This window comes from Odontesthes bonariensis, chromosome 19 (genome assembly GCF_027942865.1).
Source record: "Odontesthes bonariensis isolate fOdoBon6 chromosome 19, fOdoBon6.hap1, whole genome shotgun sequence".
In the NCBI taxonomy this organism is placed as follows: Eukaryota; Metazoa; Chordata; class Actinopteri; order Atheriniformes; family Atherinopsidae; genus Odontesthes; species Odontesthes bonariensis.
Genome location: NC_134524.1, coordinates 19317130 through 19344041, shown reverse-complemented (window position 1 = coordinate 19344041; position 26912 = coordinate 19317130). Strand labels below are relative to the sequence as shown.

At 39.8% G+C, this 26912-nt stretch overlaps 1 protein-coding gene across 1 annotated transcript; it reads left to right on the top strand.

The window, feature by feature from the left end:
• The first annotated feature begins 455 nt into the window (after positions 1–455).
• Positions 456–26657, top strand: LOC142368696 (uncharacterized). Its single transcript, XM_075450891.1, has 22 exons — positions 456–595; positions 1232–1334; positions 1534–1632; positions 2871–2969; positions 3087–3191; positions 4260–4417; positions 4700–6488; positions 7327–7500; positions 7736–7909; positions 8057–8103; positions 8376–8904; positions 9105–9133; positions 14745–14834; positions 17612–17723; positions 18241–18339; positions 18443–18550; positions 19166–19323; positions 19609–21391; positions 21909–22082; positions 23876–24049; positions 24128–24174; positions 24286–26657. The coding sequence occupies exons 2-22, from the start codon at positions 1246–1248 to the stop codon at positions 24810–24812; spliced, it is 6564 nt and encodes a 2187-aa protein (XP_075307006.1). The 5' UTR covers positions 456–595; positions 1232–1245; the 3' UTR covers positions 24813–26657.
• Positions 26658–26912: the final 255 nt, after the last annotated feature.

Sequence of the window (26912 nt, the reverse complement as noted above, 5' to 3'; positions counted from 1 at the left end):
ACCACAGAGATTAAAAAAAGAAAGCAGAAGTGAGCTGAGGACTTTGTCAACGCAGATGCGCATTTGACTTTATCAAAAAACTCAACTTACAAAGTTGAGTTTTTTGATAAAGTCTGATTAAAGCCAAACAGTTATTGATTGTTGTCGGTGTGAGCCTTCTGGCAGGGTGCATTTCTTGTGCAATAAACCTGAAATGACAGTAATACTTAAATGGCAGAGCATGGCGATTCTTTGTTTGTGTCAACACATACAAATAATTTACGAGATACTGAAATATACTATCTCATAATTTTGAGTTATCCTAATTTTTTTTTTATTAAACGAGCTACATTCAAACTATGGGCAGCCCTCCAGAAGTTTAACGCACATTTTTATATTAAGCTATTACGTATGCGTCATTTCATTTCACTGTGTTTGGATTGCATTACTGTCCGCCCCGATCTGCGGTCAGGGGTACTTGGGTTGGAACACATAAGCCAAACTAAATCGAAAGTAAAAACTTCAGTGCCTGCCCATTAGTCAGAGGGTATGGCTATTCTGATCGTGTCCTGAAGCCCAAAGGTTTGGAAAACAAAACTTTTCGTGAACGGTGAAAGTAAGTAACCGCACATGTTTGCGATTGGTAATCCTTCTCTGAGTCCTTCTCTCAGGGTGCGTGCGCGATGCCTGCGGTTTGTTTGTTTTGGTTTTCAGTGAGCGCACTTTGCAGCGGACATTTTGTGCAGCCTCAACTACGCAGTTTTATCTCACTGAACATGTTGACACACGCGTTCGAAGATTAAACTGGAGGAAATTTAAAAGAAACGTTTTTAAAATCAAGTATATAAATGCTATTACATTACAAATTCATGGTTTTCACCTTATCGTATTAAACAACTGTAGATTTTGTGTTTGTATGCGTGTGCGCTTTTATTAACCGTGTATGGACATGCGTTAATGGGCCTATTATTAGCTCTGTTAATATACGGTCACTTGTAAATAAGCATGTAAAATAAGCATGTTTAACGCAAAAGATAACATTCAGTAGGGCATCAAGTCAGCCTTTACAGAACTCATTCTACAGTGAACAGCATGAGCCTTTATAATTTTAGTTGCTGGCCCTGGCCCAAATATAACACCACTGCTGGGAGGCGGTCACCAGGCAGGATGACGTATGAACAAACTGTTATGCCTCAGATTGTTCTCTAGAAGCCTCTATTAGTGAGTTTTTAATCCAATCATTTTGTTTCAGCTTCTGCTGCAGACATGGCTGAGAGGAAAAAGAGGAAGAAAGCCAACCCTTCCCCATCCAGCTCTTCTGTTTTATCACCCGAAGAGCCTGAGCTGCCTGAGAGGTAGTGTTTTAAAAGAGGAAAACAAATACCACATAGATCTTTTTAAAAAAACATTTGAACCACACAGTACAGAACTGCGATTGCACAACTGTATCTTTTAGTAATGTTGAAGACTAAATGATGTCCTGTAATGTAAAACCTTTCTTGTAAGATGCACTTTCTGTTTCATGACTGTAATGGGTCACTTTTCTCCAAACAGTTTGCAGAAAACAGTAGCTGAGTCTGTGAGTCCCAGCTGTGTCTCGTTGAGTGGAGAATCCATGTATGACCCAGTCAACTTTGAGAGGAAGTCTCAGTGGTAATTCTAAAAATTGTGTATTGTTATTTAAAATCTCTATGTGAACTCAACATATCTGTAGATGAATATATGCAAGGATTATATGTGTGAAAATAACTCTTTTTTTTCAGTTTACAGTGGAAAGGAAGTGACCCTGATCCTTTTTTTTAATGGAAGTAAAAGTAAGACTTAAAGTTCTGGAAAATTATGGTAATCAAGTTTTGGAAAGCATTCCTTATGTGTGCATGTGCGCACGTGCATGTGTAACGGAGTTAAGGTGTAGTGTGGTTCCACTTGCCATAAAAAAAAACTAAAAAAAGGTTGTGCACCCCGGGGGTAAGCAGCAGTCGGACCTTGCTGTCTCCCTGGTAGGTGCAGGAGTTATGAGTTATGAGCTCATTTTAGGTCTTTACCTACATGTTCTGCAGGGTTTGAGACTGGGCTTTAGCCGGGCCAGTCAACAAGTTAAACTCTTTTGCTGAAGCCACTCCAGAGGTTTTTATTTGCTGTTGTATTGAAAGGTCCTACTCTCTTTTCTTTATCTGGTGGACCAAATTTCTAAGCAGTCTCTTTCTCCCTGCTGCTGAGAAGTACCCCCTCAGCATGATGCTGCCACCACCATACTTTAGTAAATGGACTGTATTTGGATAGCTGACCACTCAAAGAGCTTTCACATGCCACATTCACCCATTCAACTTACACACTCATACAACACATCTTAGTCCACAGTCTGCACACTGCTTTCTTTTACATATTCACACACATGCATACACTGATGGATGCAATGTGGGGACGCAGATGCTTCGACACGGAGAAGGGAGTTGAACCACCAACCTTCTGATTGGTAGGGGACTCCTGAGCTACACCCCCGTGGTGTTTATAAGCAGATAATGAGCAGTGCCTACTGTTCAACAGACTGGTAATCCTTAGAGGTATGCCCAAGCCATCAGAATTTGCTGTCCTGAGCATCTGTAAACAAAATTCCAGTCATTTCAACAAACAACAAGTTGATTATGAATTTAAAATTTTGGTTCCCAGCGAGAACCAAATGTCTGATGTAGATGTTCATTCTTGGAAAACAAATACCACTTAGATCTTTTTAATTTTTTTATTTTAACCACACAGTACAGTTCTGCGATCGCACAAACTGTATCTTTTAGTAATGTTTGGAGACCAAATGATGTCCTTTAATGTAAAACCTTTCTTGTAAGATGTACTTTCTGTTGCATGACTGTAATGGGTTACTTTTCTCCAAACAGTTTGCAGAAAACAGTAGCTGAGTCTGTGAGTCCCAGCTGTGTCTCGTTGAGTGAAGAATCCATGTATGACCCAGTCAACTTTGAGAAGAAGTCTCAGCGGTAATTCTTAAAATTGTGTACTGTTATTTAAAAGCTCTATATGAACTCAACATATCTGTAGATGAATATATGCAAGGATTATATGTGTGAAAATAACTCTTTTTTTTGTTTTTACAGTTTACAGTGGAAAGGAAGTGACCCTGCTCCTTCCACTGTCGTGTCTATGGAGGGCGATTCAACCAAGTTGGATCCAATTAACTTTGGAATTGTAACGACCCAAAGGTACATACGATGTTTTTTAATGTGTGAGGTCAATTCATTAAAGATTCTTTAGCCTGGAATCATCAAACAAATGCACATCAGTAGTGTCATCAGTTTTGGTATAGTGCTGCTGGAACACACTGGAGCGTCGAGCCACTCCTTTTTTTTAATATGCTATTATTTTAATGGAAATAAAAGTGAGACTTAAAGTTCCGGAAAAATATGGCAATCAAGTTTTGTTTTTTCTGCGTGCATACGTCTACAACAGGAAGGGGGGGGGGGGGGGACGAACATGTCAATGTCTGCTACATTAACAAATAGCACGACACTCCTGCTCACTGTATTCAACCTGCCCGTAAGAATATAATGGCGCTTTTCCACTAGCTCGGCACGGCTCGCCACGGCTCGGTTTGGTTGTGTTTCCATTACAAACGAGTATACTTCGTGCCTCCTCGACGTGGGCGGGGTCGTCATAACACGGCTGCGCGTGTTGCTGCTCACCCTGTGGCTTTTTGTCGCACAGAAGGCAAGAGAAGAGAGCCAGAGAAGACTCCTGGCCGCCAGACAAAACAGTATTGAAAAGTACCGGAGAGTTTTGTTACGAGCTTCAAAAAGACGACGTTTGAAGGTAAGCTAACGGTTGCTAACGCTAGCTTTTTTTATCCGCGTTATGACGCTTCCAGTGACGACACTCATCGCCCAATCAGTGGAAGGCAGTCAGCTGACGTCACGTTTTAGTAACGCTTCGGCCCGCTTGGAACCAGGGCTTAGGTGATACGGAAAATCGTCCCGGTTGCAGGTACGGCGTGCTAGTGGAAACACGTAATAGCGCACCGAGCCGAAGTGAGCTAGTGGAAAAGCGCCATAAGTTTTACAGTTTCTGCAGAATTATTCAGAGCAGCTTTCAGATAAACAAAAAAAGCTAACAAACAAAAAAAATGAATCTCTTATTGTAGTCATGAGACCCTTAATTTAATAGGAAGAATAAACACAGCAATGAGTCTAAAACTGTGCGGTGAAAACACAACTGCTTCAATTAAAAACTGGAAAAGCATGGAAGATTTCTTCTTTTTTTCCATCATCCTTCAGCCAACCCACCATTTGTGCAGCGTGTAGAGAGGTTGTGCGGGATCCAGTCGAGCTGTTGTGTGGACACTCGTCATGCAAACAGTGTGTAGAGTCGGGCTCTGATTCACCATTGGACTATGCATGCCCAAAGTGTGGAAAGAAACTCAAAGCAGTTTTTGGTAAGTTCTTGAAATACTTTCTAGCACTACTATTCTAGCAAATGACCTCATCAAAGGTGTTTGGCATCACATTAGAATTTGTAATGTTTTGGCATAAAGTGACTTTGTGCGGCGTTATAACAATTAAAAACATATACTAAGGCTGTTAAAAAAGAATACATAAACATTTTCACTGAATTTAGATTTTTTTTTTCTTTCAATTGAGCTAAAATATTTTGGTAATCACCTAACTGGATTCACTGACATTTATAGACATGCATTTGTTTTTGTTTTTTTTTACAGGTGATGACCGTATTTTGAAAGCAAAAAAGAATCTTAAGCAAGAAATGCAGAAGAAAAATACTTTTATATATGAAGGCAATGGTGACCAACATAGCTCCCTGAAAAGTATCTACACAACACTTTATACTACCACTGGAGTGAGTGAAGAGCTATCCAGTGAACATGAATACAAACACCTTAAAGGTCATTTGAAAACGCAATCATCATATGACTGCTCAGTCAACCTCAGTGACATCTTCAAACATTTGCCCAACCAAGAGAAACCCCCCAGAACAGTACTGACGAAGGGCGTCGCAGGCATCGGAAAGTCATTCTCTGTGCAGAAGTTTATTCTTGACTGGGCTGAAGAGGAAGCTAACCAAGATGTTGATTTTGTTTTCAGTATTGCTTTCCGAGAGCTGAATTTGAGTTTAGGTGAGAAAAGCCTACACAAGCTCCTAACTGAATTCCATCCTGCGCTTTGCCATCTGAAGGATTCAGACGATTATGTCAAAGCCAAGATAGTAGTGATCCTAGATGGCCTGGATGAAAGCAGACTTCAGTTAGACTTTAAACACTTAAAGAAAGTAACATCTATCAGGGATGTAACATCTGTGAATAATCTCCTCGTAAACCTCATCCAGGGTAACCTTCTTCCTAATGCAAACCTCTGGATAACTTCCCGTCCAGCAGCAGCCAATCAGATCTCTGCAGAGCATGTTAACATGGTGACGGAGATAAGAGGGTTTAGTGACCCACAAAAGGTGGAATACTTCAAGAAAAGACATAGTCATGACTTGAATATTGCTGAGCAAATCATATCACATATTCAGTCTTCACCATGTCTTGACATCATGTGCCAGATCCCAATCTTCTGCTGGATCTCTGCACTCTCATTTCAGGAAGTTTTTGGGGGAGAAGAAGAAACTGAAATTCCTCAAACTCTGACAGAGCTGATGGCACATTTCCTGTTTGCCCAGACAAAACGCAGAAGCAGAAAATATGACAGGAAGGCAGAGAAAAACGAAGAGATACTTCTGAAGACACACAAAGAATTTCTTCTGAAACTTGGCAAGCTTGCTTTTGTTCAGCTTCAGGAAAATCAGCTCATCTTCTACGAGGAAGACCTGGAAGACTGTGGCATTGACATCGAAGAAGCATCAATTTACTCTGGATTTTGCAACACAGTTCTTAGGGAAGAGGAGGTGTTCTCCCAGAAAAAGGTCTTCTTCTTTGTGCATCTGACCATACAGGAGTTCTTTGCAGCGCTCTATGTCTATGAATGTGTCATAAACAAGAATGCCAAAGAGCTTGGCACCTTCCTCAACCTAAAGAACAACGAACACACTTTGCTCGACCTTTTAAAGATGACTGTTGACAAAGTGTTGGAGAAGAAGAATGGCCACTTGGACTTTTTCCTGCGATTCCTCCTTGGCCTGATGGTTGAACCAAACCGGAGAATCCTTAAGGGTCTCCTAACCCCATTAGAGCCAAACGAAGATGTAGACAAGAAGATTTTGACTTACCTCAGATCCATCCGAAGGAAGACTCTGTCCCCAGACAGTTGCATCAACCTTTTCCAGGCCATGGTCGAGATGAGAGACCACAAAGTCAAAGATGAGATTCAGGAATATCTCAAACTGTCAGATCATACAGACATAGAGTTGACTCCGCTACACTGCTCTGCGCTGGCATACATGCTGCAGGTATCGAAGAATGAACTCGACGAATTGGACATGAAGAGTTTCAACACATCAGAGGAGGGCAGGAGGAGGCTGATCCCAGCTGTGAGAAGCTGCAGAAAAGCCATGTAAGTTTGATTTCAATCTCATTTGTCAACTTATCTGGTCCCACCATTTCTTTTTCACTCAAGAACAATGTGCATGAAATCCTAATTGAATTTTTCTTTCATGTGCAAGGGGACAAGTTCTCTATGGCAATGGAAATTTGAAATCTGAAGCCAAAGTACCCAGGCCAGATTTGAACTCTGAACTGTTTTCCACCTCATCCTGACTGAAATTCTGCGAGCGAAACTGACGCGATACGACGACGAAATTTCGCGAGGGTGTCCTGATATGCAGCGTGACGATTTTGTCGGGAGTGATTCTATTGGTTCAGAAAGTACTCACTTGAAACACAGAGTTCTCTGGCTCCCTTCGGTTCAGATCTTTGTGGTACGGGTGTTTGGGGTCATAAACCATTGGGTGCTGTTCCACGGTAAAGATCAGCTTCTCCTCGTCCATTATTCCCTGAGTGATGCTGACCTGTTGCTAACTAGCTTGTCAACAGGAAGCAGCATGTTCATTTCAACCAATAAGAAGTGTTTAGGGGCCGGACGCCGCCGCGAAATGTCGTCCAGATAGAGACAGCGCAGGCGATTCTTTAAGGGGTCTGCGTCATCGCTGGACGGAGCGACATCGCTCGCGGCATGTCAGGATCAAGTACGCATTCTAATCACTTTTTATCAATCTCTCGCTTACTCGCGTTCAGTCAGGATGAGGTGTTCTTGTAAGGCTACAGTGCTCACCACCACACCACAATGATTGTGGAGGCCTGATGATCTTATGCAGCGACAATAAAACCAGCCTGCTCCCGTATATTTGTATCTTTAAAGCACATCAAATTGTAACCCTGTGATCCACATTTAGGCTACAAGACTGCAAAGTGACCGGAGAGTGGGTTGAACACCTGGCATTTGGTCTCAAATTTCCGTTTTCACCTTTACGGCATCTGGACCTGAGCAACAATGACGTAAGAGACCCAGGAGTGGAGCTCCTCTGTGGTGGGCTGTCGAGACAGTGCTGCAAAGTTGAAACACTGAGGTACCCAAAAGATGTTTACACAATCAACCATTCTGATGATGTTACTGCTTCAGAACAAACAAACTCACAAACCTCTAATGTGTGACAAAATGTCTTCCAGTAGCAGAACTCCAAAACAGTGGCTTAAGTTTTGTTAATCATTCATCAACAGTTTTTCAGCACATCACTGGTGATGAAGCTGTACAGTGATTCTATCTGAAGCTGCATACAGAGAAATCAAACTTTCTTTCCTCAGGTTGTCCGGTTGTATGGTCACAGAGAACGGCTGTGCTCATTTGGTCTCAGCGCTACAGTCCAATCCCTCCCATCTGTTTGAGCTGGACCTGAGCTACAACCATCCAGGGGACTCAGGAATTAAGCTGCTGTCTGAGCTGAGGGACAATCCACAGTACAAGCTCAACAAACTAAAGTAGTTACAATCCTAACTCTTTGCATTCTACTTTGTGGGAGTTTTCTTAAAGACCTTTCACCTCTTATGGGAAAGCCTTCTTCGTGTCCAACTTCAATTGCAATGAATATGTTACAGAAACACTCTAACACTCATCTTTCTTTACAGTTTTGACTTTTGTGGCAGCCAAAGGATGAAACCAGCATTGAAAAAATGTAAGTATCAGTGGAAATCTGGAAATTCTGAAAAGTAATTCTATTAACTTAGAAAACAAAAGTATTTTAGCGCACTTTACGTTGCTCAGCTTAATAAAGCTATTCCAATTGTTTGACATATTCTAGTTTAATCCTCATTAATTCCCTCTTTCTTTTCTTCTCTATGTATGTATATGCTGTCATAGTTATGTTATTCACAGTTGAACATAAAAAAAGATATCAGATGTTCAGAGTGAGACATTTCATCTGAAATAGTGTTTTCTTACCTCCAGATGCCTGTGAGCTCACTTTGGACCCCAACACAGCACACAAGAATCTGCTTCTGTCAGAGGGGAACAGAAAGGTGGCCTGGGTGGAGGATGTGCAGCCATATGCTCCTCACACAGACAGGTTTGAAGCCTGCCTGCAAGTGCTGTGTGAACAGGGCCTTAAAGAGCGCTGCTACTTTGAGGTGGAGATGGTGGAGCCCTTTTCCATCGGTCTGACATACAAAAGCATTGGCAGGAAAGGAAATAGGAATGACTGTGAGCTAGTAAAGAGTGACAAGTCATGGTGTATGACTTGCTCTGTGAGCGGCTGTTATATTTCTCATAGCGATGAGCGTGTCAGTATAGCATCCGTGTGCTCACGCTCGAGTCGTCTGGGAGTGTATTTGGATTGGGAGGCTGGCGCTCTGTCCTTCTACAAAGTTCTTTCCAACAGTCTCACCAAGCTTCACACATTCACTGCAAACTTCAGTGAGGCTCTTTATCTTGCTGTTGAACTTCACCCTCATTCATCTGCTTCCCTTTGTCAGCTAACGTAACCAGTTTCACTGAGTTCACTCGAGCAGATGAAGGTGTATACTCATGTTTCACACAAGACGAGACTAAGTATAGTAATTGTTCTCGCGTGTCCTTTTTAAGAAATCTAGTCTTATCTAGTCTTGTGCACGAAAATGGAGTCACTGATTGTTCAGTAATTCTTAAGCTTTGTTCTGGTGTCACCGTTTTTTTTTTTAGATATTATGTAAATGTAAAGATGTACAGAGGTGAGATTTTGTCTTTTCTTTTTTTTAATTGATTAAAGGGCCACAATGGTCGTCACATCAAGGCGTTTTCATCAGTAAATCGTGTGGCACCACACAGCAAATTTCTATTTCATAGTGAGCGACCCGTATTTTACAGGAAGCCACTGGGTTTTATATGCTAAGCATTTGGGTCAACAGGCTTGTAATGGCACATAAAATGATAAACATGACACCTCCTGTTGCCAGTGAAGGGGCGATGGCAACGAAAGAAACATGAAACATCATGAAACAGAGCCAGTGATTCAAAGAAAGTGAACAAACTGATAAAGAAGGCTGGCTCTGTGCTGGAGACTACTCTGGCACTGACAAAAAGAAGAATGCTGCACAAATTGGTGGACATAAAGAACAACCACTTATTAACATCATGTTGAAACAACAGAGTGTGATTGGATTAAGGCTTCTGTAGCTGTGCCGCAATACAGAAAGATACAGGAGGTCCTTCCTGATGGCAACAATAACTGTTCATAATGAAAGAAATTACAATGCAATTTCCTTTTGGGATTAAGAAAAAATATTAGATTACAGAGCTTGTGCTTAAACTAGGCACATATCAGGTTTTTAAGATCTTTAAATCTGTTGGAGTCTGTTAAAATGTAATCCCTCAAAACAGACCAAATTGTGCCTACAATCACCCACTAGTTAAAAATAGCTGATTCCCTGTATTTACTTTTTTTTTTGTAGGTCTAAACCAGTTACAGGTGTGTACCAAATTTCACCAGATACCTGGGAAAGTAGTGGGCATGGCTCAGTTATTGAAATAATGTATGTGGAGCTGGTGAGCCATTTTGCCACTCTCACATAATATTGATATAGAGTTGAGTTCAGGGCTGGACTCTGATCTAACATGAGAGGTTTGCTGCAGTTTGGATTTTGCTTCTGTCTGATATAAGTACTTCTTGTTTCATGGCAAAGCATCAGAATTGTTAAACGCAGTTTCCTCAGTGTGTGAAAGTGTTGATGTTTCAAATTATAAAGCATCAAAACATTCCATGGAGACTTTTGGTGAAAATGCGCTAACGTGATCACATGGCTCCTTGTATATTGACTTACAGTGACAAAGTTTTGACAAATATATTCTGAATGAATTCAGAATTTCCTTCTTTTTTTTGTCAAATACTCTGGATGTCAACATGCACATTAAACACAAATGTTTTCGATTAAGATGGTAACAGCATGCTAACATGTTCACAATAATGCTGCCATGTTGTTTAGTATTGTTACAATATTGCTACTATTATAGCTACATGGTTGACTTTAGTTTGATAACATTTCAATGTTAATATAATGCTATGTGCTAATAAGTAGAGGCTAGGCAAATGTAAATATTATTTGTTAAGAAAAAGTATTGCAATCACCAGTTACCAAAATGTAGACTAAGTGGTTCATACCATAAATGCAATTGGAATAACAAGCTCCAAGAAGATAACAAGATACCAAACGTATAGTTTTAGCAAAGTATTTAGCTAAGCACAAAAAAGAGGAAGAGTCTGGGGGTTACAAATTCAGATTCCTAACAGTTGAGATATTTTAATCCAAAGTGGAGCGATCAATAGACAGATTTTTTTTAACATTCTAGGGGCTTCCAATATTGCCATTAATGAAAAATAATCTTTGCCTTTGCAAGGCAGTAAGATGAATGATACCTGTGCATACATATGTCCTGAGTTCTGTAGGTTTGTGTATTGCTTGTTATAGCCTTTTATTATCATGCCTTGTATTCATAGTAGCATGTATTTACTCTTATACAGGTCAATTTGTATTAATAGTTTCCTTAATCAATGTCTTTAATATACTCTGCAAGTGTTCTCATATAATTGATTGTCTCAGCTTATTTGAATAATTATGTAGAATTAAAACTTTCCCTTCGTCTCACTTTACCGAATCGTGTTTGCAGCTCACACAGTAAGATCATTTACTTCAATTTCTATTCAACTGATTGAAATAAGGGCCTGAATAAGTTCTTATCTCAGGTTGAACTAAAAGTAGGGAAAGCAGTGAAATAACACATTTCAAAGAGGTTTTCAAACACTGAGTCTCTTCAGATAAATAGTTTCCATCACTCAGCCTGATCGTTATGAGTATGTGTACTTTGTTATTGTGAAAATGAAACAATGTTCTCTTTCTCTATTCAAATTTTTCTCAATAAGTCACTCTATTCATGTCATCACATGTTTCACATCTGCCTTCATTTTTGTATTTTTATTAGGGCTGGGCAACGATTATAAACCTCATTAATCATATCATTTCCCTGATTAATCATGATTAATCGCATTTGTTCGCAAAATCCAAAAATTAATTCAAAAGTAGTTTATAGCTTTTAGCATTTCGTTTTATTTTAAATGTGCTGCCATATGAATGAAAGTGCCATAACATTTGTTGTGCAAACACACTTTTAACATCAGCATTTTTATGTAGTTTTTATGTAGAAGCCTCGCTCCACTGTCTGTTTCGTTGAATGACTTGCTGCTATCAGTTGTGTGTTTTGCCTTTAAGTGATATTTTAGACTGGAACTACTTTGACTTTGGTTCTCTCGACTCCGCCGTCTGGAAGAACTTTAAAATGAAAATGGCCGAGTAAAAGTTCCGTACCCTTCTCCATGTTTGGTGGATCCGCTGATTACTTTCTTTTCTGGTTCCGCAGCAGACAGCAACAGACTTTTACAAAATAAAAGCCTGTGAGCAACAGAGTTTTACAATAATAAAATAAATGATAAAACATTGGTGGTCCGTGGCGTAGTGGGTTGAGCAGGTGCCCCATGTACAAGAGGCTATAGTCCTCGCTGCAGCTGGCCCCGGTTTGAGTCCCGCATCGGACGGGCCTGTCCTGTTCCCCCTCTCTCTGCCCCCTGCTTCCTGCCTCTCTGAACTGTCCTATCCATTTAAGGAAAAAAAATACTTAAATTTTTTTTTGAATAAAGAAATAAAATAAAATAAAACACGAGTTAATGCGCGATAAAATATTTATTGGCATTAAATAATTAACGAGTTAACTCGCCCAGCCCTAATTTTTATATTTTCACAAACAAGAAAGTGCTTTTGGAGGATTGGATGGTTTTGTAATTGTTTTTTTTCCCCTTGTCCCGTCCATTATCATGGCAACAGAATTGTAACCCGGATACCGTGTTATGCCAAACAAATTTGCTTTGCCAAGGGAAGCTTTATGGATGTAAAGCTCCTCTCGATTCCCAAGTACTGCTTGTCTATTTATTTTTGTTACAATACTTCAATGGAATTGTTTTGTTTTGATTTTACTCGCCATGTAAAGAATAAGGTGTGACTTCAGGACAAAAATCAAAAGAAGAAGCATGAGGTGAATCTTTGTCATTTACATTTCATGTGTTGATCATCCAAAGAGAGAGCCACTTATCTGGCCTTCAGTGGAATATTTTTCTGCTTTACCACCTTATATTGTTCACTTGTATGTATTTCTGTATTTTTAAATAGTTAATAATCAGACATTAAAGGACATTCAAAGTTTTGTGTTGTGACTTGTGTTACTGCATCATGATGCTGTAAACCAGCTCAGTGGCTAAATTGTACATACTACCACCACATTAACATTCAGAATGACTTTACGTCTCCCTCTGTGTTTGGTTTTATCCTGAATTTTCTGGAATTCTTATTCTCATTACTCTACTAATTTTCATGCATTATCTACTTACAGTTATCACATATGACACTATGTAAGCCGGTGATGATGGTCATGTAAATGTTCTTGAATTACCTGTCTTGTTATTTACAGGGTCAAAGCAAGCACATTTTTTATTACAGATTTTATCTGCTGCATTAATTGGTTTTAAGATTAAGAAAGAGAAAAGATTATGGAAGTTTTTCTGTGCCAACAGAGTTTGAATACAAATTTCTAATATTGAATTTTTACGGTATCAAAATCAGACTTTGAATTTGAAAAACCAACAGTGTAAAAAAAAAATCAATTTCTAAAAAAAAAAAATCAGTGTAAAAAAATTCAACATCTAAAAATTCAGTGGAAAAAGAACCAGACTCAACATCCGGGTAAACGGGAGAAGCAATGGATCCCTGTCTCAATTCATCCAACGGCAGCCAATCAAGTTACGCTCCATTGGACAGATCAGCCATGTACGGAAGAGTATTAGGGCCAGGCATAAGAAAAAATATTTATATTTTGCCTGTCGAGAATAAAGTCAACATGTCGAGATTAAAGTCGAAATGTTCAGAATAAAGTCGAAATGACGAGAATAAAGTCGACATGTTCAGAATAAAGTCGAAATGACGAGAATAAAGTCGACATGTTCAGAATAAAGTCGAAATGACGAGAATAAAGTCGACATGTTCAGAATAAAGTCGAAATGACGAGAATAAAGTCGACATGTTCAGAATAAAGTCGAAATGTCGAGAATAAAGTCGACATGTTCAGAATAAAGTCGACATGTTCAGAATAAAGTCAACATGTCGAGATTAAAGTCGAAATGTTGAAACGACTTTATTCTCGACATTTCGACTTTATTCTCGACATGTCGACTTTAATCTCGACAGGCAAAATATATATATTTTTTTCTTATGCCTGGCCCTAATACTCTTCCGTAGCCATGTCCACCAACGCGGGTGATGGTGCTTAGGTGAGTGAGTTTACTTTATTTGCCATTTATGTTAGTAAAATTGAGTAATAGATATTACTAATATCTATTGAGCTGATCTGTCCAATGGAGCATAACTTGATTGGCTGCCGTTGGATGAATTGAGACAGGGATCCATTGCTTCTCCCGTTTACTCGGATGTTGAGTCTTTTTCCACTGAATTTTTTCGAAGTTGAATTTTTTTACACTGAATTTGTTTTTAGATGTTGAACTTTTTTACACTGATTTTTGTTTTTAGAAATAGATTTTTTTTTTACACTGTTGGTTTTTCAAATTCAAAGTTTGATTTTGATGCTGTAAAAAAAATCAATATTAGAAATTCGTATTCAAACTCTGATGGCACAGAAAAACTTCCATAAAAGATGCACAAAACACAGATATGAAATTACATAAGATATCACAAAAATACAGTATTTCTGTGATCAGAAAAAAAAGATCATTACAGTTGACTTTGACCGTCTGTTCAGTGTTGACACTGATGACTTTGACCTTTCTGCACTGTTAAAGGTATTTAAAATGATGTGTGTTTAGTACATACTGGAAAAACAAAGAAGTGCAGGTACACACAAAACAACAGGTGGGTTCAACTGAGGACGCTGCCGAGGCAGCACGAGTGTAACTACTGTTATAAATACAGAAAGTTACTGAACGGACCTAAGAGAAACCAAAGAAGACTGGCTGGAGTTATCACAGGGAAACGATGACACGAACAAAGATCTGACAAAGGAAAAGCAGGAGAATATGCAGTGAGTGAGTGATAACGACAGGTAAGGCAGTTAGTTACGGGAACCAAAGAACAGGATCGCACCATAATGAATCAGGAAACATCTAAACGTAAAGGGAAAACCAGCACATAGGAAAACGAAAACACAAAACCACTGAGCGTAACAATACTCGGGAGAGTATTAAACTTGTATAGCCCTGTAATTCTATATTTGAACGCAGGTTCATGTGAGGACGACAGTCAGCAGAAAGGCTGGCGTGGAGTTACCAACACTTTATCTGCATTCATACAGGAGCGACTGGAACAGTTAGTTTTAAACACAGTAAGTTTGTTTTTCTTGATTTATCTTTATCCATTAGTTTTTCATGGAACAAATACCCTTTGCAAACGTTTCTTAATTTTTTCCTGTTTGCATGCTTTTGTTGACTCGTGGGGTTTCCCCCTGGGGTTTCCCCCTTTGTCTTTAAGCTCCTCGTGTTAAAATGTGTTAGGTTTAGGGTTAGGATTAAACTGTTGTCCATCATTACTACTCTCTGGCTAGACTTTAAAACCCGTGCATCTCAAAGAACTTTATTATTATTATTTTTTATTTTATATAAGTGCATCACTTATTAGTCATCATATACAGACTACAATTATCCTGTTGCCCTCTGACTATTGATACATGACCTCATATAAACAGGATCAACAAAGGGAGAGCACATCAATACAATTCTGCATGTCTAAAGAATGTGAAGTTTAAAAGCTTCTTTCTTTTGCATCCATTTGTTTAATGCAAAGTGAGGAACCTATTTAAATATCAGGATATGAGATTAGACCCATTGAAATATGACTGCATGAAAATATATGCTAAGAGCAGACACATAAAGGGACATTGTTCGTCTCTTCGGAGATGTATTATTTTTTTAATCTTTTTGAAAATGTGAAGGCACATTTATATTTTTATGTGAGTTTAAAGATATTTGAAAAATATGTTTTTTTGGGTTTTTTTTAAAGCTTATATCTGAAAAACAAAAAGATAAAATGAGTTAAACTTTCTTGGACGTGCCAGTTCATCCACATAAGTAAAATTAGAGGTAAGCAACATTTCCAAGTAGCCTTTCTGAGCCTGAGAAATTGTTTAAAAAACCCCCCCCGAAGTAATGCAAATAATACACCGCTTGACCAAAAAAAGCCTTTAAAAGTTTAAAACATTTAAAAGACCAATATAGGTATTTCCTTTAATTACCCTGTTAACATTATTTCCTGCCTTTGTCTGCCTTCACACGTGTTCTGTTGTATTACCCCCCTCCCCCTTCTCTTTATACTTCCCTTGGTTCTTTGCCAGATTCATGTACTTCTCCTTGCTCTTCTCTTCTTTTGTTTCCCTAATGTTTTCTTGCTCTTGCTGTTTTTTTTTGGTTTTTTTTCGGATTTAGTCTGTTCATGAACTTTGCCTCTCAGCTGTTTCATGCATTTTTGCTGACTGCCTTTTCCGTTCTGACCTTGGTCTGGGAATAAACTTTGGATTTTGGACTTTTATTTATCCTCTAAAGAAATCAGAGAACAAATATTTAATACTTTTTCCTATCATGTACAGGCTTTCTAGTTTTAGTTATGAAGAAGAAACTTTCTGTGGTTGCTTTAACATGAACATAGCTTTCATGTGTCGTGATATAAAAATGAGCTGCACACGACCCTTCAGCTCACATCCCCACTGTGAAAACCTGTTGAATTATTTTTTTATTTTATTTTTTTAAACTGCTCTGCAGAAAAACAAGTTTTTCTTTTGCAACTTCCCCTATACGTCAGTTTGCGACCTGTTTGTGCAATAAATTGTGCTGGTCATTACTTCCTAAGATGAACAAAAACAATACATCTTTAGGGTGAGAAATATCTTAAAAGGATAATTCGCCTCTTTTGACATGAAGCTGTATGACATCCCATATTAGCAATATCATTTATGAACATTGTCTTTCCCCCTGCTGCGTCCTGTGAGCCGAGTTCCAGCCTCGTTTTGGCGTTGACGAAGGTAGTCCGGCTAGTTGGCTGGGGCTTATAAAATAAAGCGTCTTGCTTCTCAAAACAATATGCGTTCAAAAGAGTAATACATTTGCGTCACAATAGTCAGACCTCACAATCGCTTGGCGCTATTTCTCTCTTCCTTCGTATCACTACGGGCTGTGTAAACTGTGCAGACCGAAGTGCAGACTGAGCAGTCCCCTGCTTCCGAGCAGTAAACACCATAACAGGTGCGGCTATCGCTAGGTGGCTGAACGCATTGATATGAAGGGAGGCAAAAATAGCACCAAGCGATTGTGAGGTCTGAGTTTTTCTGGATGAACGATTTTGTGATGCAAATGTATTACTCTTTTGAACGCATATTGTTTTGAAAAGCAAGACGCTTTATTTTATAAGCCCCAGCCAACTAGCCGGACTACCTCCGTCAACGCCAAAACGAGGCTCGCTGGACGCAGCAGGGGGTAAGTCAATGTTCATAAATGATCTTGCTAATATGGGATGTCATACAGCTACATGTCAAGAGCGACGAACTATTCCTTTAAAGTTAGAATGATATCATACTTGCAAGAAGGCAACCATCAGCTGCACTCTGTTATATAATTTTATTTAACTGGATACATCCATCCATCCACCCATCGACTAAAAGTATATGACAGGTTTAAATGTTGTGAGGAAAAACATTCAATGACGTCAAATAAATTTTGTTAATTTTTTTTTTTCTATATCTTTGTAATATCGCTAAATTTGCCACTGCACAGGCGTTCACATCTATTGCATCAAGAAGTGTAAGTAACTCTATGAAACACTCCCCTCCCCCCCCTAAATCCAATAACTATAGCAACGGTGTAAAGTACACCCAATCCTACACAGTCAATAAAACGTGTTGTTGACATGTTTTATTACACATGTCTGTGTATCCTACAGACAGACAGAGAGCTGGGACTCTGTCATGTTTACCGCTGTACGTTTCCTTTCCTTTTAACACCACATAAGCGTTTAGAAACTGAGGACACTCCTTGCTGAAGCTTTGTAGGTGGAATTCTTCGTGGTCCAGAAATGTTTTTTTATCCAATAATTTTGTTTCACCTTCTGCTGTAGAAATGGATGAGAGGAAAAAGAAGAAGAAGAAGAAAGCAGACGCTTTCCCCTCCAGCTCCTCTGTTTTATCCTCCAAAGAGCCAGTTTGCTCCTCAAGTGAGCTGGCTGACAGGTAATGTTTCAAATTTATTTATTTATTTTTTTAAACCACATACTATTTTGTAGTATTACAGATCACATAGTTTGGTGTTTGTGGTGTTTTTGAGATCTTGCAATGGTCCAGTCAAAGTCCACACTTCAGTTGAATATAAATGTTGCTGTTGTGGGACCCCAAGACAGATGTGCAATAAAGATTGTGAAAAAAAACCTTAATGAACTGAAACAATGCTCTAAAGAAGAGTTACTTCAAGTTATAACTGCTAAACGTGGTTTAAAAGCTTTTGAATTATTGTGTGTGTGTGTTGGGGGTACTTAGTTTTCCACGCACTGCTTTTGCATTTTGGCCTAGATTTTGTTCAATAAATTATGCTGCAGTGTAATATGTCATGTGTTCTTCGTCTGAGGTTGTATTTAGTTAATTTTAACACCTGGTGAAGTCCAAATGATGTCCTGTAATGTAAAACCTTTTTTTGTAAGATGTACTTTCTTTTTCGTGACTGTAGTAATGGGTCAGTCTCTTCTCCAAACAGTTTGCAGAAAAAAGAAGCTGAGTCTGCGAGTCCCAGCTGTGTCTCATTGAGTGAAGAATCCATGTATCAGCCAGTCAGCTTTGATAGGAAGTCTCAGCGGTAATTAAACATTTTGTGCACTGTATTTAACAGCTCTATCATGAACTCAATATATCTGTAGATGAATATATGTGTGAATATTTTAATTTTAATTTTTTTTAAGTAGTTTACAGTGGAAAGGAAGTGAACCTGCTCCAACCACTGTCGTGTCTATGAAGAGCGATTCATCCAAGTTGGATCCAATTAACTTTGAAACTGAAAAAACCCAAAGGTACATACAATGTTCTGTAATGTTTGAGGTCGGTTCATTAAAGATTCCTGAATAGATTTAGCCTGTAGTCATCAAACAAATGCAGATCACATCAGTGTAGTGCTGCTGGAACACACTGGAGCGTCGATCCACCACGTTTTTGTCCAGGTGACAATGTCACCTTGTATAATTTGAGTGAAATTCATAAACATATCTGTGCTGAAACAGAGCTCCCCAAGCTTTTGTCCAAAGTGGGCTGTCATACTGACAAAATTTTGTGTTGGTGGTGGGGTGGGTTTGCTTCAACAGAGGCCGACGTTAAGGTCCTACTCTCAGGTCTTTGCACCATGGAGCAGGTTTTCTTCAAGGATTTTTCTTTATTTGGTGGATTCATCCTCCCAATTTCAGAGCATTTTTCTTCTCCCTGCTGCTAAGGAGTGCCCCTACGGCATGATCTTGCCACTGGCATGCTTGCTATAGATGTGACTTATAGGTAAATCTTGGGCAGAGCCTGCTGTTCAACGGTCTTTTGAAGAGTCTGTTCAATTCAGTCTGATATGAAAAGGAATTATGACGCCACAGTGAGCAGGCATGCGATAAACCCATCAAAAATGTGATGTTTTGTTCATCCTTCAGCCAACCCACCATTTGTTCAGCATGTAGAGAGGTTGTGAGGGATCCAGTCGAGCTGTTCTGTGGACACTCGTCATGCAAACGGTGTGTAGAGTCGGGCTCTGATTCCCCATTGGACTATGCATGCCCAAAGTGTGGAAAGAAACCCAAAAATCTTTTTGGTAAGTTCTTGAAATACTTCTAGCAGTACTATTCTAGCAAATGACCCATCAAAGGTGTTTGGCATCACATATAAATTCAGAATGCAGTTTGTGCTGTATTGTATTGTCTATTGTATTGTCACCCAACTTGGATTACAAGAGGTGACAAACCTTTAAGAAACAATTGAAGTCATGAATTTTTTCTTGATTTTTGCATTTTTCTCTCGATGGAGTTAAAATGTTTTGAGAATTGCCTAAATGGATTTATTGGAATTTGTAGTTATGCACTTTTTTTCCCCCCAACAGATGACAGCCTGAGAGCAAAGAACAGTCTAAAAAAAGCAATGCAAGAGAAATTTACTTTGATATATGAAGGCAATGGTGACCAACATAGCTCCCTGAAAAGTATCTACACAACACTTTATACTACCACTGGAGTGAGTGAAGAGCTATCCAGTGAACATGAATACAAACACCTTAAAGGTCATTTGAAAACGCAATCACCATATGACTGCTCAGTCAACCTCAGTGACATCTTCAAACATTTGCCCAACCAAGAGAAACCCCCCAGAACAGTACTGACGAAGGGGGTCGCAGGCATCGGAAAGTCATTCTCTGTGCAGAAGTTTATTCTTGACTGGGCTGAAGAGGAAGCTAACCAAGATGTTGATTTTGTTTTCAGTCTTCCTTTCCGAGAGCTGAATTTGAGTTTAGGTGAGAAAAGCCTACACAAGCTCCTAACTGAATTCCATCCTGCGCTTCACCATCTGAAGGATTCAGACGATTATGTCAAAGCCAAGATAGTAGTGATCCTAGATGGCCTGGATGAAAGCAGACTTCAGTTAGACTTTAAACGCTTAAAGAAAGTAACATCTATCAGGGATGTAACATCTGTGAGTAATCTCCTCGTAAACCTCATCCAGGGTAACCTTATTCCTAATGCAAACCTCTGGATAACTTCCCGTCCAGCAGCAGCCAATCAGATCCCTGCAGAGCTTGTTAACATGGTAACTGAGATAAGAGGGTTTAGTGACCCACAAAAGGTGGAATACTTCAAGAAAAGACATAGTCATGACTTGAATATTGCTGAGCAAATCATATCACATATTCAGTCTTCACTATGTCTTGACATCATGTGCCAGATCCCAATCTTCTGCTGGATCTCTGCACTCTCATTTCAGGAAGTTTTTGGGGGAGCAGAAGAAACTGAAATTCCTCAAACTTTGACAGAGCTGATGGCACATTTCCTGTTTGCCCAGACAAAACGCAGAAGCAGAAAATATGACAGGAAGGCAGAGAAAAACGAAGAGATACTTCTGAAGACACAAAAAGAATTTCTTCTGAAACTTGGCAAGCTTGCTTTTGTTCAGCTTCAGGAAAATCAGCTCATCTTCTATGAGGAAGACCTGGAAGACTGTGGCATTGACATCGAAGAAGCATCAATTTACTCTGGATTTTGCAACACAGTTCTTAGGGAAGAGGAGGTGTTCTCCCAGAAAAAGGTCTTCTTCTTTGTGCACCTGACCATACAGGAGTTCTTTGCAGCGCTCTATGTCTATGAATGTGTCATAAACAAGAACGCCAAAGAGCTTGGCACCTTCCTCAACCTAAAAAACAACGAACACACTTTGCTCGACCTTTTAAAGATGACTGTTGACAAAGTGTTGGAGAAGAAGAATGGCCACTTGGACTTTTTCCTGCGATTCCTCCTTGGCCTGATGGTTGAACCAAACCGGAGAATCCTTAAGGGTCTCCTGACCCCATTAGAGCCAAACGAAGATGCAGACAAGAAGATTTTGACTTACCTCAGATCCATCCGAAGGAAGACTCTGTCCCCAGACAGTTGCATCAACCTTTTCCAGGCCATGGTCGAGATGAGAGACCACAAAGTCAAAGATGAGATTCAGGAATATCTCAAACTGTCAGATCATACAGACATAGAGTTGACTCCGCTACACTGCTCTGCGCTGGCATACATGCTGCAGGTATCAAAGAATGAACTCGACGAATTGGACATGAAGAGTTTCAACACATCAGAGGAGGGCAGGAGGAGGCTGATCCCAGCTGTGAGAAGCTGCAGAAAAGCCATGTAAGCCTAATTCTAAATATGTAATCTGTCAAAGAACATCAACACTCATGTGGGTCATTGTTTACATGAAATGTCAACTCCTTGTTTTGAGGAGCATGGAGAGTGGTGCTAACTTGAAGGTACTGTACTAATTAGTACACATTATATTGAAAGTTTAAATATAATCTGTCTAGGCCTTCAACTCCTAATTCATGCAAGGCAGATAAAGAGTCAGGTAACAACATTAATGTTAGTATGGCAATAAAAAAAATAAAAAAATGGAATACCTTTCAGTAAAAGTTGTAAGGTGTAGGAGAAAGGGATCCAAATGTCCTCTTAACCCTAACCTTAGATATTGGAACTGGAGACATTTAATTCAAGGCATAACTAAATATCAGCCTTGAACAAAACTGAACAGAAGTGGTCCTAGGACTGATGCCTTGCACTAAGATAACTAGAACCAGTTCTAGACTGGTAATGTCTTGCTGTAATACTCTTTGTCCATTTTTCTCTTCGTAACGTTAACATCCACTCTCAGGCTGGCAGACTGCAAAGTGACTGCAGAGTGGGTTGAGCACCTGGCCTTTGTCCTCAAGTTCTCCAACTCAGCTCTGAGAGATCTCGATCTGAGCAACAATGACCTAAAGGATCCAGGAGTGGGGGTGCTCTGTGACGGACTGTCGAGGAACTGCTGCAAATTGGAAACATTGAGGTATTATAACACGTACGGTACACTGACTATGTACTGGACAAATAATGTATCACCAAATTTCAAACAGATAGGATCTTGATATACACTATATTGCCAAAAGTATCCAAATAATTAAATCCAGGTGTTCAAATCACTTCCATGGCCACAGGTATATAAATTCAAGCACCTAGGCATGCAGACTGCTTCTATAAGCATTTGTAAAAGAATGGGATTGCACTCAGGAGCTCAGTGAATTCCAGCTAGCACTAAATATTCCAAATTCAACTTTCAGTGGTATTATAACAAAGTGGAAGTGTTTGGGAACGACAGCAACTCAGTCACGAAGTGGTAGGCCACGTAAAATGACAGAGCGGGGTCTGCAGATGCTGAGGCATATAGTGCGCAGAGGTTGCAAACTTTCTGCAGAGTCAATCGCTACAGACATCCAAACTTCACGTGGCCTTCGGATTAGCTCAAAAACAGTGAGTAGAGAGCAGTGGAGACGCGTTCTCTGGAGTGACGAATCACGCTTCTCCATCCGGCAATCTGATGGAGGAGTCTGGTTTTGGTGCTTCCCAGGAGAACGGTTCTTGTCTGACTGCATTGTGCCAAGTGTAAAGTTTGGTGGAGGGGGGATCATGGTGTGGGGTTGTTTTTCAGGAGCTGGGTTTGGCCCCTTAGTTCCAGTGAAAGGAACTCTGAATGCTTCAACATACCAAGAGATTTTGGACAATTTCATGCTCCTAACTTTGTGGAAACAGTTTGGGGATGGCCCCTTCCTGTTCCAACATGACTGCGCACCAGTGCACAAAGAAGGGTCCATAAAGATGATAGATGAGCGAGTTTGGTGTGAAAGAACTTGACTGGCCTGCACAGAGTCCTGTCCTCAACCTAATAGAACACCTTTGGGATGAATTAGAGCGGAGACTGTGAGCCAGGCCTTCTCGTCCAACATCAGTGTCTGACCTCACAAATGCGCTTCTGGAAGAATGGTCAAAAATTCCCAGAAACACACTCCTAAACATTGTGGATAACTTTCCCAGAAGAGTTAAAGCTGTTATAGCTGGTGGGTGGGTCGGCGACACATTAAACCCATGGATTAAGAATGGGATTCCACTTAAATTCATATGCGTATGAGCGAATACTTAAGGCAATATAGTGTGGGAGGAGTATTGGGAGGAAGCAAGGTGGAACAAATGCCAGACTTTCAACAAAGAGAAAACAGAAAATCTCTTAATTCGTACTCTTTAGTGGTTCCAGGGTGCTGTGTAACTTTTCTCTTCAGTCAATTTGTGTGGTTTCAGCAAACAAACTAGTTTATCAAGTTTAAGCACAAAAATAATTGGCTTTGGTTAGTCGTGCTAATGTTGTGTGTTAATAAAGATTTGCTAATTTTAAGGATTTCCGTTTGACCAGCCTAAATTCAGTGAAGTTAACTTTGAAAAATAGCTACCAGTTTAAATGCACTTCCCAAAGTGCTATGGAGCAGCATGGCTGACCTTTAAAAGGTCTTTCTGCATCATGGTAACTCGGTTCTCTTGTACTTGGTACCTTGTACTCACACTGGGTTATCTTGATTAACCAGAAAATGTATTTTGGTGAATATTAATCTATCACAAGTTCATTTGAGCCCTCTGCAGAGTCCCTTCTTTGTAGGCAGTCATTGTGGGGACCATGCCATAATTTGCAGTTTAGTTTTTTGAACACTCGTCACCTCGGTTGAAGAATTTCAGCAAAACTGTTCCCTTTAATGTATCAAACACAGCATTATTTTTGAATAATTCGTAGATCCAAATCAAACACTGTTCCCCCAGGTTGTCCGGTTGTCTGGTCACAGAGAAAGGTTGTGTGTATCTGGCCGCGGCTCTGGAGTCAAACCCCTCCCACCTGGCAGAGCTGGACCTGAGCTACAACCATCCAGGAGACTCTGGAGTGAAGCTTCTGTCCGATCTGAGGGATAATTCACGATACAAGCTGAGCAAGCTCAAGTAAGCGTACAATTTCACACGCCTGCTGACGTAAAGAATTGATTGGAATGCATTGCATTGAGCATGTTTTCTTCACAGCCTTGACCATGGTGGAAGTGACAGGATGAAACCAGGCTTCAGGAAATGTAAGTTTTTTGCATGTTCATGGTGCTAATAGTGAAAAAAGAAAAGATCTGTGAAAGCACAAGAGTTTCCCTGGAAGACCGGGTTGGAATAAAGTGTTTTCATACCTCCAGATGCCTGCGAGCTCACTTTGGACCCCAACACGGCGTATAAAAACCTGCTTCTAACTGAAGGAAACAGAAAGGTGACCTGGGTGGAGGATGACCAGCCACATCCCAATCCTACAGAAAGGACTGATCACCACCAGCCGGTGCTGTGTGAACAGGGTCTAACAGGACGCTGCTACTGGGAGGTGGAGGTGTCCGGACCCTTACGGACTGGGGTCACTTGTAGAGTAGCCGACAAGAAAGGGGAGATGGGGGATTTCAGAATGGGGATCAGTGAAAAGTCTTGGTGTTTGGTTTGTTCCGATGAAGGTTTTTACGTTTTGCACCGCAACGACAAAGTAGATGTCTCTTCACTTGGATGGCGCACCAGGCAGGTGGGGGTGTATTTGGATTGGTCAGCTGGCACTCTGTCCTTCTACAGAGTTTCCTCTGACAGTCGGATCCATCTCCATACTTACAAAGTGACTTTTACCGAACCTCTCTATCCTGCCGTGGAACTTCACACTCAGTCCTCTGCATTTTTTATGCAGTAAAAGTAACTCAACTTCGTTCAAGCAAGTACCATCAAAAAAGCTCGTTCTGCTTTGTAGAAGTTCTGATAAGTTCTCTAAAAGTAAACGGGTTTGAGTCGTGGTTTGTTGCTCTTATAGTTGTAACTGATAGTTGCAGTCCAGTTTTACAACAGTTTGCATGGGCAACATTTAAAAAAAGAAATAAAATAAAAAGGACTGGAAATAGATTGAAGGAATTTGTTCAGAACTCCTCAAACGGAACATATAACGAGTACCTCGTTCTTTAGCGTGAAATGTTGCCATTTTAACATAATGGCTCAGACAAATTTACAGTGAAGAAAACTTGGCAGAACATGGTTCACACAGACATTACTCCTCCCGATTCCTGACTTTTTTTCATGGATTCTTTTGTGTGTTTCTATATTGAAATTTAGTGGTGTAATTAAAAAGTGTTGTAAGTGTGGGGTACTTCATTTAACTGGATGGGTAAAAATCACTTTTGGTGATTAAAATAGAACTTTTTTTTATTCCATTACTCCGACATAGCTGTTTATTTGAGTGAAATCCTTTTTGTTTTGGTTTATTCAGTCACTGGAATCGTATTATTATTTTTTCTCTCTTTTAACTGTGGTTTGATTTGAACTAGTCTACAGATGAAACTATGGAGCTGGCACAATAGGACCAATCGATTACGTGCACAAAACATTGGGCAGCTTTTTTTCAGTTGAGTCCAGCTCTGCTGCAGATATTTGATTTTTTTCGCAGCGTTTTTTCGGGAGTTTGTGAAACTGTCACGAAACATAATCTACTGAATTGTGTCTTTGGATGTGATTTTTTTTTTTTTTTTCGCTTTTTTTTTTTTTTTTTTATATGTGTGTGTTCTTACATCTTATAGTGTCGTTTACCAGTTCTAACAGCAGGTGAAGTTTATATTTGGAGGATGCGTTCGTGGAGATGCTGACAGAATTCGGAAAACACAACATCTAAAAATTACGAGTCCTGAGCCATTTGCAAAAGACTCAGAGGTGGTACAGAAATGAGTGAAACCTTTTGAATTACATCGCTTTTAAGTTGTGCTGAGTCGTCAAAAAATAGATAAATAAATCATGCCAATCGGTGTGAATAAAGTAATGTTTACTGGGCTGAAAAACAACAAGCAGAACAGGATGTTTTCAGAGCAGGCAGCTGTGTGTTTGGCTCTTTCACAAAAAAAAAAGTTTTATCAAACGTCTTTTCAGTCTTTTTTCTCATCAGATATTGGTTGTTGGGTTGTTTGTGAAATGTGACTGTGAAAACTTTAGTGGTGCTGTATTTGACTTGAAAGTGTGCTGTGACAGTGTTCTTAAGTGTTATCTCGGTGGCAAATTTTGACTTAAAGGACTGGTGTGACGGCGCATAAAGCACTGGGGCACAGTTTTCTACTTTGGCTTGTATTAAACATGAAATATGAGCTTTTGATTTTCCAGTTGGTGCATTTTGTGGATGCCAGCCTTTGTCCTTAACACAAGGAATAAGCCTTGGGCGGCTATATTTACAGATAATAGGAGAGGGGTATTTCTCTGACAGCAGAGTGTTTTTCCTCAAAATGCCAAATTATTCCCTTCATAGAGTGTTCGTTCTTTGGTGCTACATTCATTGCATTACATCACACTGGATTTACATATGTGCTTACACAGCTTATTAACTTGTTTTTGCTCATGCTTGGGTCACTGGATCTAACAGAAATCGGAATTTGATACAAGTATTCCTCATCTCCTTTCAAATTTGAAATGCGGCCTTGGAGTATGTAAAAATTCTTGGACTGGAGCTGTGTGTAAAATCCCCGCAGTTACACAATCTGTACATGAAATAAAACCTTCAAACCTTTCAATGCCTCGGTAAAATGATTGTTTGAACAAATCGGGCAGTATTCACTGTGCTGGCTCATGTGTAAAAGAGCATCTTTGTTCGTCCACCTTGTCATACAGATGAATGGTTGAGTGGTTTCGGCTCACAGTAAAGGGTGGGGCAGTTTGGCTGCCTCATATCCCAGCTGTCGACCCCACCCCACCCTTCGACCCACTCAGGAGGGTGGGGGATCCTTGCAGCACAATAAAAGTCAAAGTAGTTGGATTAAAGAAC